We start from the raw sequence: 12321 nt of genomic DNA on the forward strand, positions 1-12321 counted from the left end.
AATGTCCTCGTTATTGTTTGCTCCCTTCTCCTATGACAATGACGTGTTAGTACTATATTCTATGAAGATCACAAAGAGCTAACAAACTAACAAAACCAAGAGCCAAGTGGTGTCGTGCATGATGCGTTGGGCGGCTAAACCACAAAGTCAGCAGTTTGAAACCACCAGCCACTTCTTGGGGGACAGACATAGCGGTCTAGTTACAGCTTCGGACACCCACAGGAGCAGTTCGAGTCTACTCTGTCCCACAGAGTCCCTCCATATTGGAATGACTCAGTGGCGCTGAGTTTCTTAAGTGACTTGCTGCCTAGTGAAATCAGCTCATGGTGACCCCACGAGGCTGTCAGAGCAGAACTGTGCTCCGCGGGGCTTCCAGGGCCGAGCAGAGCCCATGAGGCCTTTCTTACGAGGTACCTCCGAGTGGACTTCAGCCTCCTCCCTCTTGGTGAGCAGCGGAGCCAGTTCATCGTGGGCACCCCTTGGAGGCTCTTACGTAGCAGCAGGCAAGGAGCCTGTTGGCGCTGTGCTTGCACGTTGGGCCGCCCCCTACAAGGCCAGCATTTTGAAACCACCAGCTGCTCCACAGGAGAAAGACAGAGCTTTCTGCTCCGTGAAGAGTTTAAGAGAAAGCACAACGACAACAGAGTCAATGCCAAGGCGTAGTCGTGGCCCTCTATGCAGGACAGGGTAGAACTGCCCCTGTGGGGTTCCGAGATGGCATTTCCACATGGGAGGAAAAGGCCTGTCTTTCTCCTGCAGAACTAGGGGCTGGTGGTTTTGAACTGCGGACCTTGCTGTTGAAGCCCAACTCATAGCCAGGGGTAGGTCTTCCCTGCCCTGTAGCGTTGCTCTGAGTCGGCATTGGCTCGGGAGAAGTGAGTTATGCAGCAGCACAAAGGTATACAAATCTGTAGAGCCGGGGAGAGGGGGACGGCACCGTCTCTCTAATCCCGAGTTTCCCAGCCTTAGCGCTGTTAGCGTTTGAGCCTGGGTACCTGTAGCTGGGGGCTGGGGGAGGGTGGGAGTCCGTTGTAGGATGTTTAGCAGCATCCTTGGCCTCTACCCTTAGACACCCTCAGCACACCTTTCGGTGTGACCACCGCGATGTCTCCAGGCGCGGCCAGGTAGCCACTGAGGCTCACTGTGCTTCTAGCTGCGCCCCCCTCATGGGAAGGTTGTGAGGTGCCTGGTGTCAGCCCTGGCTCCCAGTGGCCCTGCAGACAACAGAAGTTGTAAGAGCCCTTTACGGATGATGAGTGGGTCTTGTGGTCTTTACCCAGTAGTAATGACCCAGAGGTCATTAGCAAAGGAGCCAGTGAGGAAAGCCCTTCCCCCAACCCTGCAAGTGCCCAGTGCACCCCAGTGTGCCCTGCAACGGGGACACTTAGCAGCTGGCTAAGAGTGAAGACAGACCTCCGAGCTGTGCTGGTCAGGCACCCAGGCAGCGTGATGCACAGCCAGCAGGCAGTGCATCACGGGTCCCGTCATTTGGGATTGCTGATATTTAAATCCCAAGTTTGCTGTTACGTCCTGTCTGGAAGGGAGAGAGGAATAGTGGCGGTGGCCCGGTGTGCTGGAGGACAGGAGACATCCTTCGACCTTTGCGTTCCACGGAGGGAGCTCCTGCTGCGTGAGGTTTGGGGGGGCGGGGGGCGGGCAGGGCTGGAGTCCTGAGAGACGAAGCCTTAGAAGCAGCTTAACCTTGCCAGCTGGGTGTTTTCTGCACCTAGAATAGTCCAGGTGGCATTGGGGTTAGTTCACTGGGATCTCTGGGGGGAGATCACCGAAGCAGCAGTGGGTTCAGACTCCGTCCCTACAGTGGGCAAGGCAGAGCCCGGGATGTCCTAGGTGTGGGCTTTTCTCCAGTAAGCACCGCGGCCGGCCAGAGCCAAGGAGGCAGAGGCTGTGTGAAGCAGTAAGATGGACTAAAGTAGTTGGGAGTAACTGGCAAAGAAAGAGCACCCGGGCCCTAAGGCCTTGTCTCCTCAGGGTCTGCACATTCTCTCCGTTCTCCCGTTCGTCATTCCAGTTTGTCTACCTGATCTTTCCTTCCTTCCTCCCATCCACCTGTCCATCCACCTACCCACCCATCCACCTGTCTACCCACCCAGCTCCCTGTCTAACAACCTGCCTATCCACCTGCCAACCCACCCACCCACCTGTATACTTAACCTACCCATCTACCTATACATCTACCCATCTACCCAGCCATCCACCCATCTACCCAGCCATCCACCCATCTACCTATCTACCCAGCCATCCACCTATATACCCAACCAACTCATCTACCCACCTATGCACTGATCTACCTACCCATCCATCCATCTACCCACCCACCCACCCACCTGTATACTTAACCTACCCATCTACCTATACATCTACCCATCTACCCAGCCATCCACCCATCTACCTATCTACCCATCCATCCACCTATATACCCAACCCACTCATCTACCCACCCATGCACTGATCTACCTACCCGTCCATCCATCTACCTACCTAGCCACCTGCATACCCAATCCACTCATTTACATGGCCATCCACCCATCTATCTAGCCACCCATCCATCTACCCATCTACCCACCCATTCAACCCATCCACCCACCCCACTCATCTAACCACCCTTCCACCCATTTACTCATTCACCCTCCCATCCACCTATCTTTCTGTCTAATCTCCTCTCCCATTCTTTCATTTGATTTTGTTCTCGGTCTCTCTCATCGCTACAGCAACAACAACAACAACAAAAACCACTGTGTCTGGCACCAGGATATAAGGGCAAGCGCAGTCCTTGCCCCAGGGAACCAGCCCAGTTGGGGAGCGTGCTTGCCTCACTCTGTCTAGGAGCTTGCTGACCTGAGTGTTCGTCGGCCTGCTCCGTGACACAGGGCCCTTGCGGAGCCGAGATGCACGGTCCCCTTCTGTGTCCCTACCCCCTGTGGCATAGCGCCTGGCTCCTCACGCACCCTGGACACCAGGTGCCATCGAGTCAAGCCTCACTCACGGCACCTCCATGTGTGTGTCATAGAGGAGCTCTGCACCCCGTAGGGGTCTCGCTGGCTGGGTCTTTGGAAGTAAATTCCCAGCCCTTTCATTTGAGACTGGAGGAGCGTTGATAGCATTGAATTGTTAACCATGAGGTCAGCAGTTCAAAACTCCTCAGAGAAAGATAAGGCTTTCTCTTCCCATAAAGAAATACAGTCTTGGAAATCCACAGGGTCAGTTCTACTGTGTCCTGCAGGGTTGTTATGACTTGGAACTCACTCGATGGCAGTGAGCCATGAGCTTCCTGTGAGGTGACCCTCATCCCTGGGGTTGCCCGCCAAACATGTTACCTATCTGAGCCACCCAGGGGTCCAAAGGCGTGAAGGGAACTGGCCTGGGGGTGGTGGAGGGTTGGACCATTGCACACCGATGAGGGACATTCGGGAAAGCCTAGGGAATGATGAGAGCCCAATTGGTACATCCGTGAGCTTCATTGTCATGCCCACATCAGAACCAACCTGACGCAGCAAATACCAGCGGCAGCGTCTGATCAAATAGGACATGGGGACCCGTCCCTGTCTGGTTTCTGGGTGGGAAACAGGTTGGGGGAGCTGCCTCCTGCTCCACGTTACACCCCTGGGTCTGGCTGCAATCCATCCTCACTGATTCCCACATGGCAGCCGAGAGAACCAGACTCTTCTCTCTGGGTGGTTGGGGTCCCTAGGATCAGAGCAGAAGCCGGGGACGGGCTCCAAGTGCCAGTGCCACGCTGCTCCCCCCACAGTTGCTGGGCCCTCTCTCTTGTTTGGCTGCAGCCAGGCCAGGCCCAGGCCCGGGCAGTGGAGGCCAGGCGAGATTATCCACCTGACCTCTGGGTTCTCACAAAGCTGCCCTTTCCTTCTCCGCTTGAAATCTGATCATGAAACTCATACCCGATATTTTTGCCTCTGAGAGAAGCAGGAGATAAACAGGAAGGCATGAGGGATTAAGGGGTCTGTGAGGAAGGGGCTGGGAACCAGGCGGAGTTGGGTGACACCTCTGTGGGCAGCTGACGGGTCCAGATGTGAGCCCCTCTGCCCAGTGCATTTTTTCCCACATTTCGTGTCGAGAAAATAAAACAAAGAGAAAAGAAAACAAGCCCCCAAATCCTTTGCAGAAGTCTCAGCGTGGGCAACTGCCACTTGATGTCCTCCTGACAGCTCCTCGAAGGAAGGGCAGAGGGAGGGCAGTCTTGGCGTTTGAGGTCCAGCCTCTGTGGAGCCAGTGGCTTGGGAGGGGTCCTTTGTTAAGATCAGGTGCGTAAGGAAAAGAGCCCCCAGCACCGGCTTTCCCTTGGGGTGAGTGGGGAAGAGGGGCCCGGAGAGCTCAGAGGCTAGGCCCAGCAGGTTGCGGGTGGAGATGCGAGATAGCTGGAGTTACCTGGCCAGGGTCAAGGCGTCTGCTTCCAAGAAGGAGCAGAGGCAGCCCAGGGGAGACCTGAGGACGTGAGGCTGGACAATCCTTCTGGATACCTGTCCCCTAGGCAGGTGTACCCAGCACTCAGACCCCTGTGTGGGGAGGGAAGATCCAGAGTCTGGCTGTGACTTCCATGGATGCAGGTTCTTTCCACTGGGCCAAGGGGGCCCAGAGCAGGAGACCGGGCACTGCCTGTCCTGCCCCGCTGTCCAGTGATTGGCTTCATAGTCCTGGTTATTTTTCTTCTCCAAGATCCTCCCCTGCCCCTCCGTCACCCTGTCTGTGTGAGCCGATGAGCCCAGCAATACCCAGGCCACGTAGAAAGCATCTCTCTGTAACTGACTGATCACCGCCTCAAGGATGGGAGGGGCTGAGGCACCCTGCCTGAGGCTCCTGGGAGCCCTTCTCTAGCCTGACATAGCTTCCAGACTCCAAGACGTGAGCCAAGTCTTTGGGGTCTGTCACACGGCACCTCCTCTAAGGCCACTTCCATCCCTGTTTCTGAAATGACTAATGAATGAAAAATGTGGATGATGCTCAGAAAAGCATTTAAAGAAGCTGATCATAAAGTCAGAGAGGAAAAATATTAAAGAGGCCAATGTGTTGTTTTGCTAAATCACAAAAGTAATACACGAGGAAGAAACTGAAGTTAAAAACAAAAACAAACTTGCCACTTGTGTGGTAGACAAATGGTTTTTATCGTCGTGTATAAGCATCCCCCTCAGCATCACAGAAAACCACCGTATTAGAAAACTGGGCAAGTGGCATGAACAGGCAACGCACGAGAAGGGAAATATAAATAGACAAATAAACACTTGGGAGAAACACTAGTAATCAAAGGCAGGCAAATGAAAGTCAGATGTGTGTGTGTTTTCTTTCTTTTCCTCTTGGACACGTTGGCGACAATTAACTAAAAGGAAGTAGAATGATGATGCCAAACACACGCTGTTATTCTTTGCAAGGGTGTGGTGGAATCAGGGCGGTCATATCCTGCTGGTGGGAGTGTCGGCGAACACAATCTTCCTTGAAGACAGTTTGAAACTTGGCGTCCAAGTTCAGGTCCCAACCTTAGCCCAGCAATTCCCTCGAGAGGAGCTTGCAGGACGGCAATCATCCGAGCAGAGCACAAGGGTGCAGCCAAAGGAGGTTCCCAAAAGTAGCAAATATGGAAACCACCCAAACCTGTGGTGGCTTTTTGCTGTTGTCCGGTTGGTCCCCGCCTCAGGATCGCGGTGCTCCCTGCGGTGCCGAGGATACAGACTAGTCCGAAGCCCTGCTGAGACCCACCCAGTGTCCTAGCAACCCATCAGCTTCCACTGGCACAGGGTGGTGGTTTGCTCATGAGAGGTGTTGGAATTGAAGCCCAGGGCCCGGCGGGATGCTTGGTGTAACCAACTGAGGCTAGTGGGGTGTGAGTGGGTCGTGGAAATGAGCTTGAAGTCAAGACCTGAGGATGAGTCCAGGTGAAGGGGGAGGCTTGGAGGAAGGTGTCCCCGAAAGGGGGTAGCATATTCTAGAACCTCAAAGGGTTTTGGTGCCCCCGGCTTCTGTTAGGGGTGAGGGAAACGCTTGGAAACAGATGAAGGCAATGATTGCACAACATGATGGCTTGGACACACGGAGACTGTGGAAATGGCAGATGCTTTGCCACACACATCCATGTGTGTTACTGACGTTAGTTGCCTTGGACTTGACTCTGACTCACGGTGACCCCACGGGTGCAGAATAGAACTGCGCTCCGTTGGCCAGTCCAGACAGTGACCTTCCAGAAACATAGCGACCTTTCTTCTTTCTTCGGAGGTGCATCCTGAGGGGACTCGAACAGCCAACCTTTGGGTTCTCAGCCAACTATGGGGACCATGTGTACCTCCCAGGGGCTCCAGCAAGGTGGGAGGCAATTTAGGGGCCCAAAAGAAAGTGCTGTTGGGAAAGACAGAGAGCCAGAGACCAGGTGTTCGCTGGGCCATCCACATGGTAGGAAAACCAGCCAAGTTGATGTGGGAGGGAAGGTGGGGCTGCCACCCCAGAGGCCTCAGTGAGGGAGCAGGATGGGGAGAAGGTGGCATAGTCGTGAGTCAGGTAACCGGATGACAGTGGTTTCTCCTCATTAACTTCACGGTTCACAGCTCCCAAAGCTTTTTGCCAACAGGTGTCTGGATGTATTCTTGAGGGGCACACAATTGAATGCATACCACCTGGAAAGCCATTCTTGTAACAAGGAGGGGCCGGGATCTTTGCCGATCTCTGACGTGTGGGGAGGTGTGGAGATTAGTGGGGTGGAGGGCAATGAATCACTTCCATTTGAGAAGGCCTCCTGGGGGGGCTATGGGTTAGGGGCTGGGTTGCTCACTGCAAGCTGGTTCAAATCTACCAGCTGCTCCCTGGGAGAAAGATGAGGCTTGTCTGCTCCGGGCAAGGTTCACAGTCTTGGAAACTCGTCGAGTCTCTGTGCCCTGGAATGGCGGAGCATTTGCTTTGCACTGAGAGCAAAGCAGGCCCCTGTGGCATGGCTGGGGGACCCGTTGGTTGCTCTTGACTCCTACTGACGCCCATCCAAATCAGACTCACTGCCACTGAGTCCTTCCTGACTCATAGGCACCTACCTATAGGCAGGGTTGAACCGCCCCGTGGGCTCCAAGACCGGGACTCTTGACAAGCGTGGAAAGCCTGCTCTTTCTTCCCCCGGAGGGGCCGGTGGTCTCCGCCCCGGGCTTTGTGGTTAGCAGCCCACACAGAAAGCACTAACTGCACGGCCAGAGTCCCTCAACGTGGGGCCAAGCAGAAGCCGTCTGCTGTAACAAACTGCCCCAGCAGCCGGTTCAGCAGTGGAGAGGAGGGGAGATGTCTCTCGGTCCCCCCGCCACCCGCGCCCGACTTGCCCGCTGCCCCTGACGCTTCTTCCTCTCCCCCCTTGCAGCCTGTAACTGCAACCTGCATGCCCGGCGCTGCCGCTTCAACATGGAGCTCTACAAGCTCTCGGGACGCAAGAGTGGGGGCGTCTGCCTCAACTGCCGCCACAACACCGCCGGCCGCCACTGCCACTACTGCAAGGAGGGCTACTACCGCGACATGGGCAAGCCCATCACTCACCGGAAGGCCTGCAAAGGTAGGTGGCGCTCGGGCTGGGCCCTGCCAACGCCTTCTTCCTCTCTCCTCCCTCCCTTCCTTCCTTCCTTCCTTCCTTCCTTCCTTCCTTCCTTCCTTCCTTCCTCCCTCCCTTCCTTCCTCCCTTCCTCCCTCCCTTCCTTCCTTCCTCCCTTCCTCCCTCCCTTCCTTCCTCTCCTCCTCCCCCATCCTCATATACAAAGAGCCACAGAAGACTAGGCAGTCACACACCCACGCACGCATGCGTGCACCCTCCGTGGTATTTGGAGGTACACACCAAGACAAAGAGGCGATGGAGAGACAGCTCTGAGGAGAAGAAAGGAGAAGGTGTGATACCTGTTGAGGTGCAGGGCTCTTGGAGGGCGGGGGCAGGGGGCGCCTCCAGCCCCCCTCCCACAGAGGGCTTCTCATCCGCACAGGTGTGCTGCATACCAGAGGGCTGGGAGTCATGTTCACCAGGCTTAGTGTGGGGACAAAGGACTCCCTTTTACCAGGCCTGGGGCTGATGTGCTGCTTTGGAGGTGTGCGCCCCCTCCCCACCCCCATAGACACACCGATGCACTGAGGTCAGCGGCTTTAGGGGGCAGGGGGGCAGTGGAGCAGGAGGAGCATTTAATCCATCTGCAACTAGGTTGACTTCTTGGGATCAAAAAAACCTTTTTTTTTAAGATGGGTAGCTCCGTTTTCAGTCACTGAACCAAGTACTAATGCTTTAACTTTTTCTGCTGTTGTTTTTCTCCTACCGACAAAAACGAAGCCAGGGTGAGAGGACCCAGAGGAGCTGGGGGTGGTCTGTGCCCGACCTATAGGCTGACTGGTTAGACCTACCCAGTGGCATGGAAGAAAGGCCTGTTGGTCTGCTGCTGTAGAGATCACACCCAGGGAAATCCTGTGCGACAGGTCTGCTCTGTAGTACACAGGGCTGCCATGAGTTGCAATCAGAAGGGACTCGGTAGCGGCAAAAGCAGACCCAGGCGTTGGCATAGTGGGTTAGGAATTGGGCTGCTAACCCCAAGGTAAGAGGTTCGAGCCCACTAGCCTACTCCATGGGAGAAAGATGAGGCTGTCTGCTCCCTGGAAGAGTTACAACCTCAGAAACTCACAGGGACAGCTTCACTCTGCCCAGCAGGATCCCTGTGGGTTGGAATTGACTCAATGGCATTGAGATTTTTGAGTTGGTTGAGTGAGTGGCAGAATTCCTGCCTTGCACGACAGAGGTACAGGCAGGGCACCTCATGTGTGGCTGCCACCTGCTCCAATGCTGAACGAACAGGTTTCAGTAGGGCTTTCAGACTGAGAATAGGAAGAAAGACCTGGTGATCTACTACCGGAAATTAGCCCGTGAAAACTATGGGTCACAACAGGTCACTGGCCATTAGAGGGCTGGAAGATGAGGTCCCTAGGTTGAAAGACACTATGTAACGGCTGCAGCCAGGGGCTCAGACATGCCCGTGGTCACGTAGATGGCACAGGCTGGGCAGCATTTTGTTCTGCTGGGCATGGGGTTGATGGGAGCCCAGGGCCAACTCTTCTGGGCTGCCGTGGTCAATGCTTGCTCGCTTTTGGATGAACGAAGGATACCCATCTATGGGAGGGCACTTGTGTGTAGGACCAACTGCGTATCTGTGGAGCCCAGGGCAGCAGTACTAAGAATGTCAGGGTAGCGACCACCAAATCAAAGCTAAACTCACTGCCATGGAGTCGGTGTCGACTCACAACGACCCTCTAGGACAGGGTAGAACTGCCCCCCGTGTTTCTGAGACTGTGACCCTTTACGGGAATGACAAGCCCCATCCTCTTCCCTCCGAGTGGCTGGTGGTATCAAACCGCCAACCTTCAGATCTCGGCCCAGTTTGTAACACTACGCCCCCAGGGCACCACTCAGATAGTGACGGCCAAGCTCAAATCGTGTGTGCCTTCGGCGCACAGGCCACCCACCCAAGTAGCTGCCCAATAAAGGCAGGGCCTCAGCCTGACTCCTGCAGGAGAAACCTTTTCAATTCAGAACGAACGGGTGAGAGACGAGCCAGCTGCCCTCCCCAGGTCTGCGGCATTGAGGCCACCTCTGCTTGCCCAGAGAAATGCCAACCGCCAGGTAGCTGGCCGTTTCCCGGCCAAAGAGCAACCTCCGAGTGAGAATTCCGCAGAGAACTCTGGGCAGAGAACAGGAGGTGGGGCAGCCAATGCTGAATCGGGAAACAATTTGGGGTTTCGGAGCTATACCTGACGATCTCCAAACCTTTGCCTGTGCCCAAAGTGTCCACCTCTCTTTTACAGGAAAACAAATAAGTAAATAAAAACATTGAGGTCAGCGTCTCAGAAGCCACACATGGGCACATGGATTTCTTAGGAGTTTGGCATGAAATGTTCAGCCGTGGGAGCCTCTCTACAGAGGTGGGTTGCCCTGTGCCCATGGTGAGATGTGCTGGGCTGCCGTGGCTCCCCACATGGAGGGGCGCCGGTGTTTACTGTTGTGCCAGTGTCTGCTCTTGGCGCCAGAAACGCATGTCTCCCAGAGATGTGGGCATGAACAGGGCAGGAGTCGCCAGGCCGCCTGCATGCTCACCCTGTCCTCTGGCGCTGGGTTGAGGAGCAGGGAAATGTCCTACCTCTCACTGTTCAGAGTCAGAGGTACCAGAGCCAGCGGGCCTTGGGAACCTGCAGAGCCACCGTTCTGGGCTCTGCCACCCGGGTCACAGCGTGGAAATGTCCAGCTTCTTGAGGAGCAGACGTGGGCTCTGGACAGTACCCTAAGTACAACTTGAGACTCGCGCAGGGGCGTGTGTTCCCCTGAGAACATCACTCTCCATGGCAGTGGTCCTCCCCCTGGTCTTCTCAGGGCTGAGTGGTTTCAGACAGGGCTCCTCAAACTTTAAACAGGGGGCCGGTCACTGTCCCGCAGACCCGCTGGAAGGCCGGACTAAAGTTTAAAAACAAAACAATGGAACAAATTCCTATGCACACTGCACATATCTTATTTTGAAATAAAAAACAAAACGGGACAAAAACACCCGGTGGGTGTCCTCGGCGAGCCGCATGTGGCCCGCGGCCCACAGTTTGAGGACCCCTGGTTTAAGGAAATGACTCCTTGGGTGGGAAAAAAGTGACCCTGACATCTTGGTCTCTGACCCAGAGGTAGTTTGCTCTCAGGAACCAAACCACTGCATTGAGTTCATTCTAACGCACACGGACCCTACACAGGATTTCCGAGGCGATAAATTTTTGAGGAAACAGACAGCCTCTTCTTTCTCCCTCAGAGTGGCTGGTGGGTTTGAACCGCCAGGCTTGGTGCCAGCAGCCCAACACCCGACTCTCCACCAAGGAGCCTTTTCTCTCAGAGTCCTCTTCCTAGATCGTGCGGGAATGGAGCCAACCGTCCTCCCTCCCCTCCCCAACCCAGGGAGCCTAGTTCGAGCCTGAGAAGAAGGCTGCCCCTCTTTGCTCAGTCTAAGACACACTTCACAGGGAGCGGGGTGCTGAGGACAACTGACAGCGAGTGGCTCTGGACTCCCAAGTTAGCGGTTCATATGGGCTGAGACCACCCATATTTAGAGCAGGCCTCCACCCAGCCAAGAGCAGCTTCAAACGTCCGTCCCGGTAGGAAGTTCCATAGCAACACATTGGCTGGGTCCTGTCTCCCCTCCCCTGGCTGATCCCCACCCTGGGGCTGGGGCTGGGGCTGGCGCTGCCCGGGGTGGACAAAGGGCCATAATAAACATGCCCGGGAACAGGCGGTTGCACTCTGCGGCTATTCAGCGTGATTTCACAGCGCCGGGAAGGCCTCATTATGGCGTGGGCTGCTCTCCTGTGCCCGAGTCAGAGGAGATAAAGTCCCCCTTTTCTCCGCCGAAGCGCTTGTGAAGGATCCGCGCCCGGGAATCTGTCAGAAGAGGGGACGGTTTTGTTTCCCGTTTGTCTCCTTTATGGACCGGGGGGCTCTTTCTCTCTCGAGCCGCCATTGAAGACGTGGCCATTTAGCCATCTCTGCCATGTCTCCATTGATAACCATATTAATTTATCATCCTCCCAAACCATCTGTGATGGATAAAGACATGCCGGGGGTGTCCCGTGAGCCGAATCGCGATGAGAATGAGGAAATTAGCCGCAGCATCCAGCCCCGAGGTACAAAGGGCTCGTGTTCCATCCCACTGAGCAGCCTGCTTCTTGCAGGCCCGGCCCTGCCCCCTTCACGCCGGCTGCTAACAGAGCAGAATGCAGGCCACTGAAAAGATGTCCAGGGCCCAGGAAGACCCAGTCAATAGCTGAAGCACGTGATCCCAGCCTCCGTCTTGGCCAATGCGTGCTGAGTGACTCCTGGCCCGCCCCTTCTGCTAAGGGCCTGCTGGTGTCTGCCAAGGGTTGGTTGAGTGGGGGAGAATGTGAATCCTTAGCCACGTCTCCCATAGGCCCCTGCACAGTGGTGTCAGCTCCCCAAGCTTGACCTGCACTTCAGGGCGTGATCAGCATAGTCCTCTTCAACTTGGACTTCATGATGGCTGGGGAAATTTTTTTTAAAAAAACCAACAGGCTCACTGCCATCAAGTTGATGCTAACTCAGAGCAGCCCTATAGGACGGGGTAGAACTGACCCCTGAGTGTCTGAGGCTGTAACTGTTTACGGGAGTAGAAAGCCCCATCTTTCTCCCGCAGAGAGGCTGGTGGTTTCCAACTGCTGAACTTCCAGATCCCAGCCCAATGCATAACCAGGACCAGCTCTGACTGGAGAGATTTTAATATAACTGATGGTTGGGTCCTACTAATCCCAACACTTCTTTAC

The 12321-nt window shown here is 55.3% G+C and overlaps 1 protein-coding gene across 1 annotated transcript in view; it reads left to right on the plus strand.

Annotated features, from left to right (window-relative positions):
* NTN1 (netrin 1) overlaps positions 1-12321 on the plus strand; it is a 213657-nt gene that overhangs the window by 133971 nt on the left and 67365 nt on the right. The window contains exon 3 of the mRNA XM_075560918.1: positions 7358-7546. Within this exon, the coding sequence (XP_075417033.1) occupies positions 7358-7546 (189 nt within the window). The remainder of the gene's footprint in view (positions 1-7357; positions 7547-12321) is intronic.

Source organism: Tenrec ecaudatus, chromosome 10, assembly GCF_050624435.1.
Source record: "Tenrec ecaudatus isolate mTenEca1 chromosome 10, mTenEca1.hap1, whole genome shotgun sequence".
NCBI lineage: Eukaryota > Metazoa > Chordata > Mammalia > Afrosoricida > Tenrecidae > Tenrec > Tenrec ecaudatus.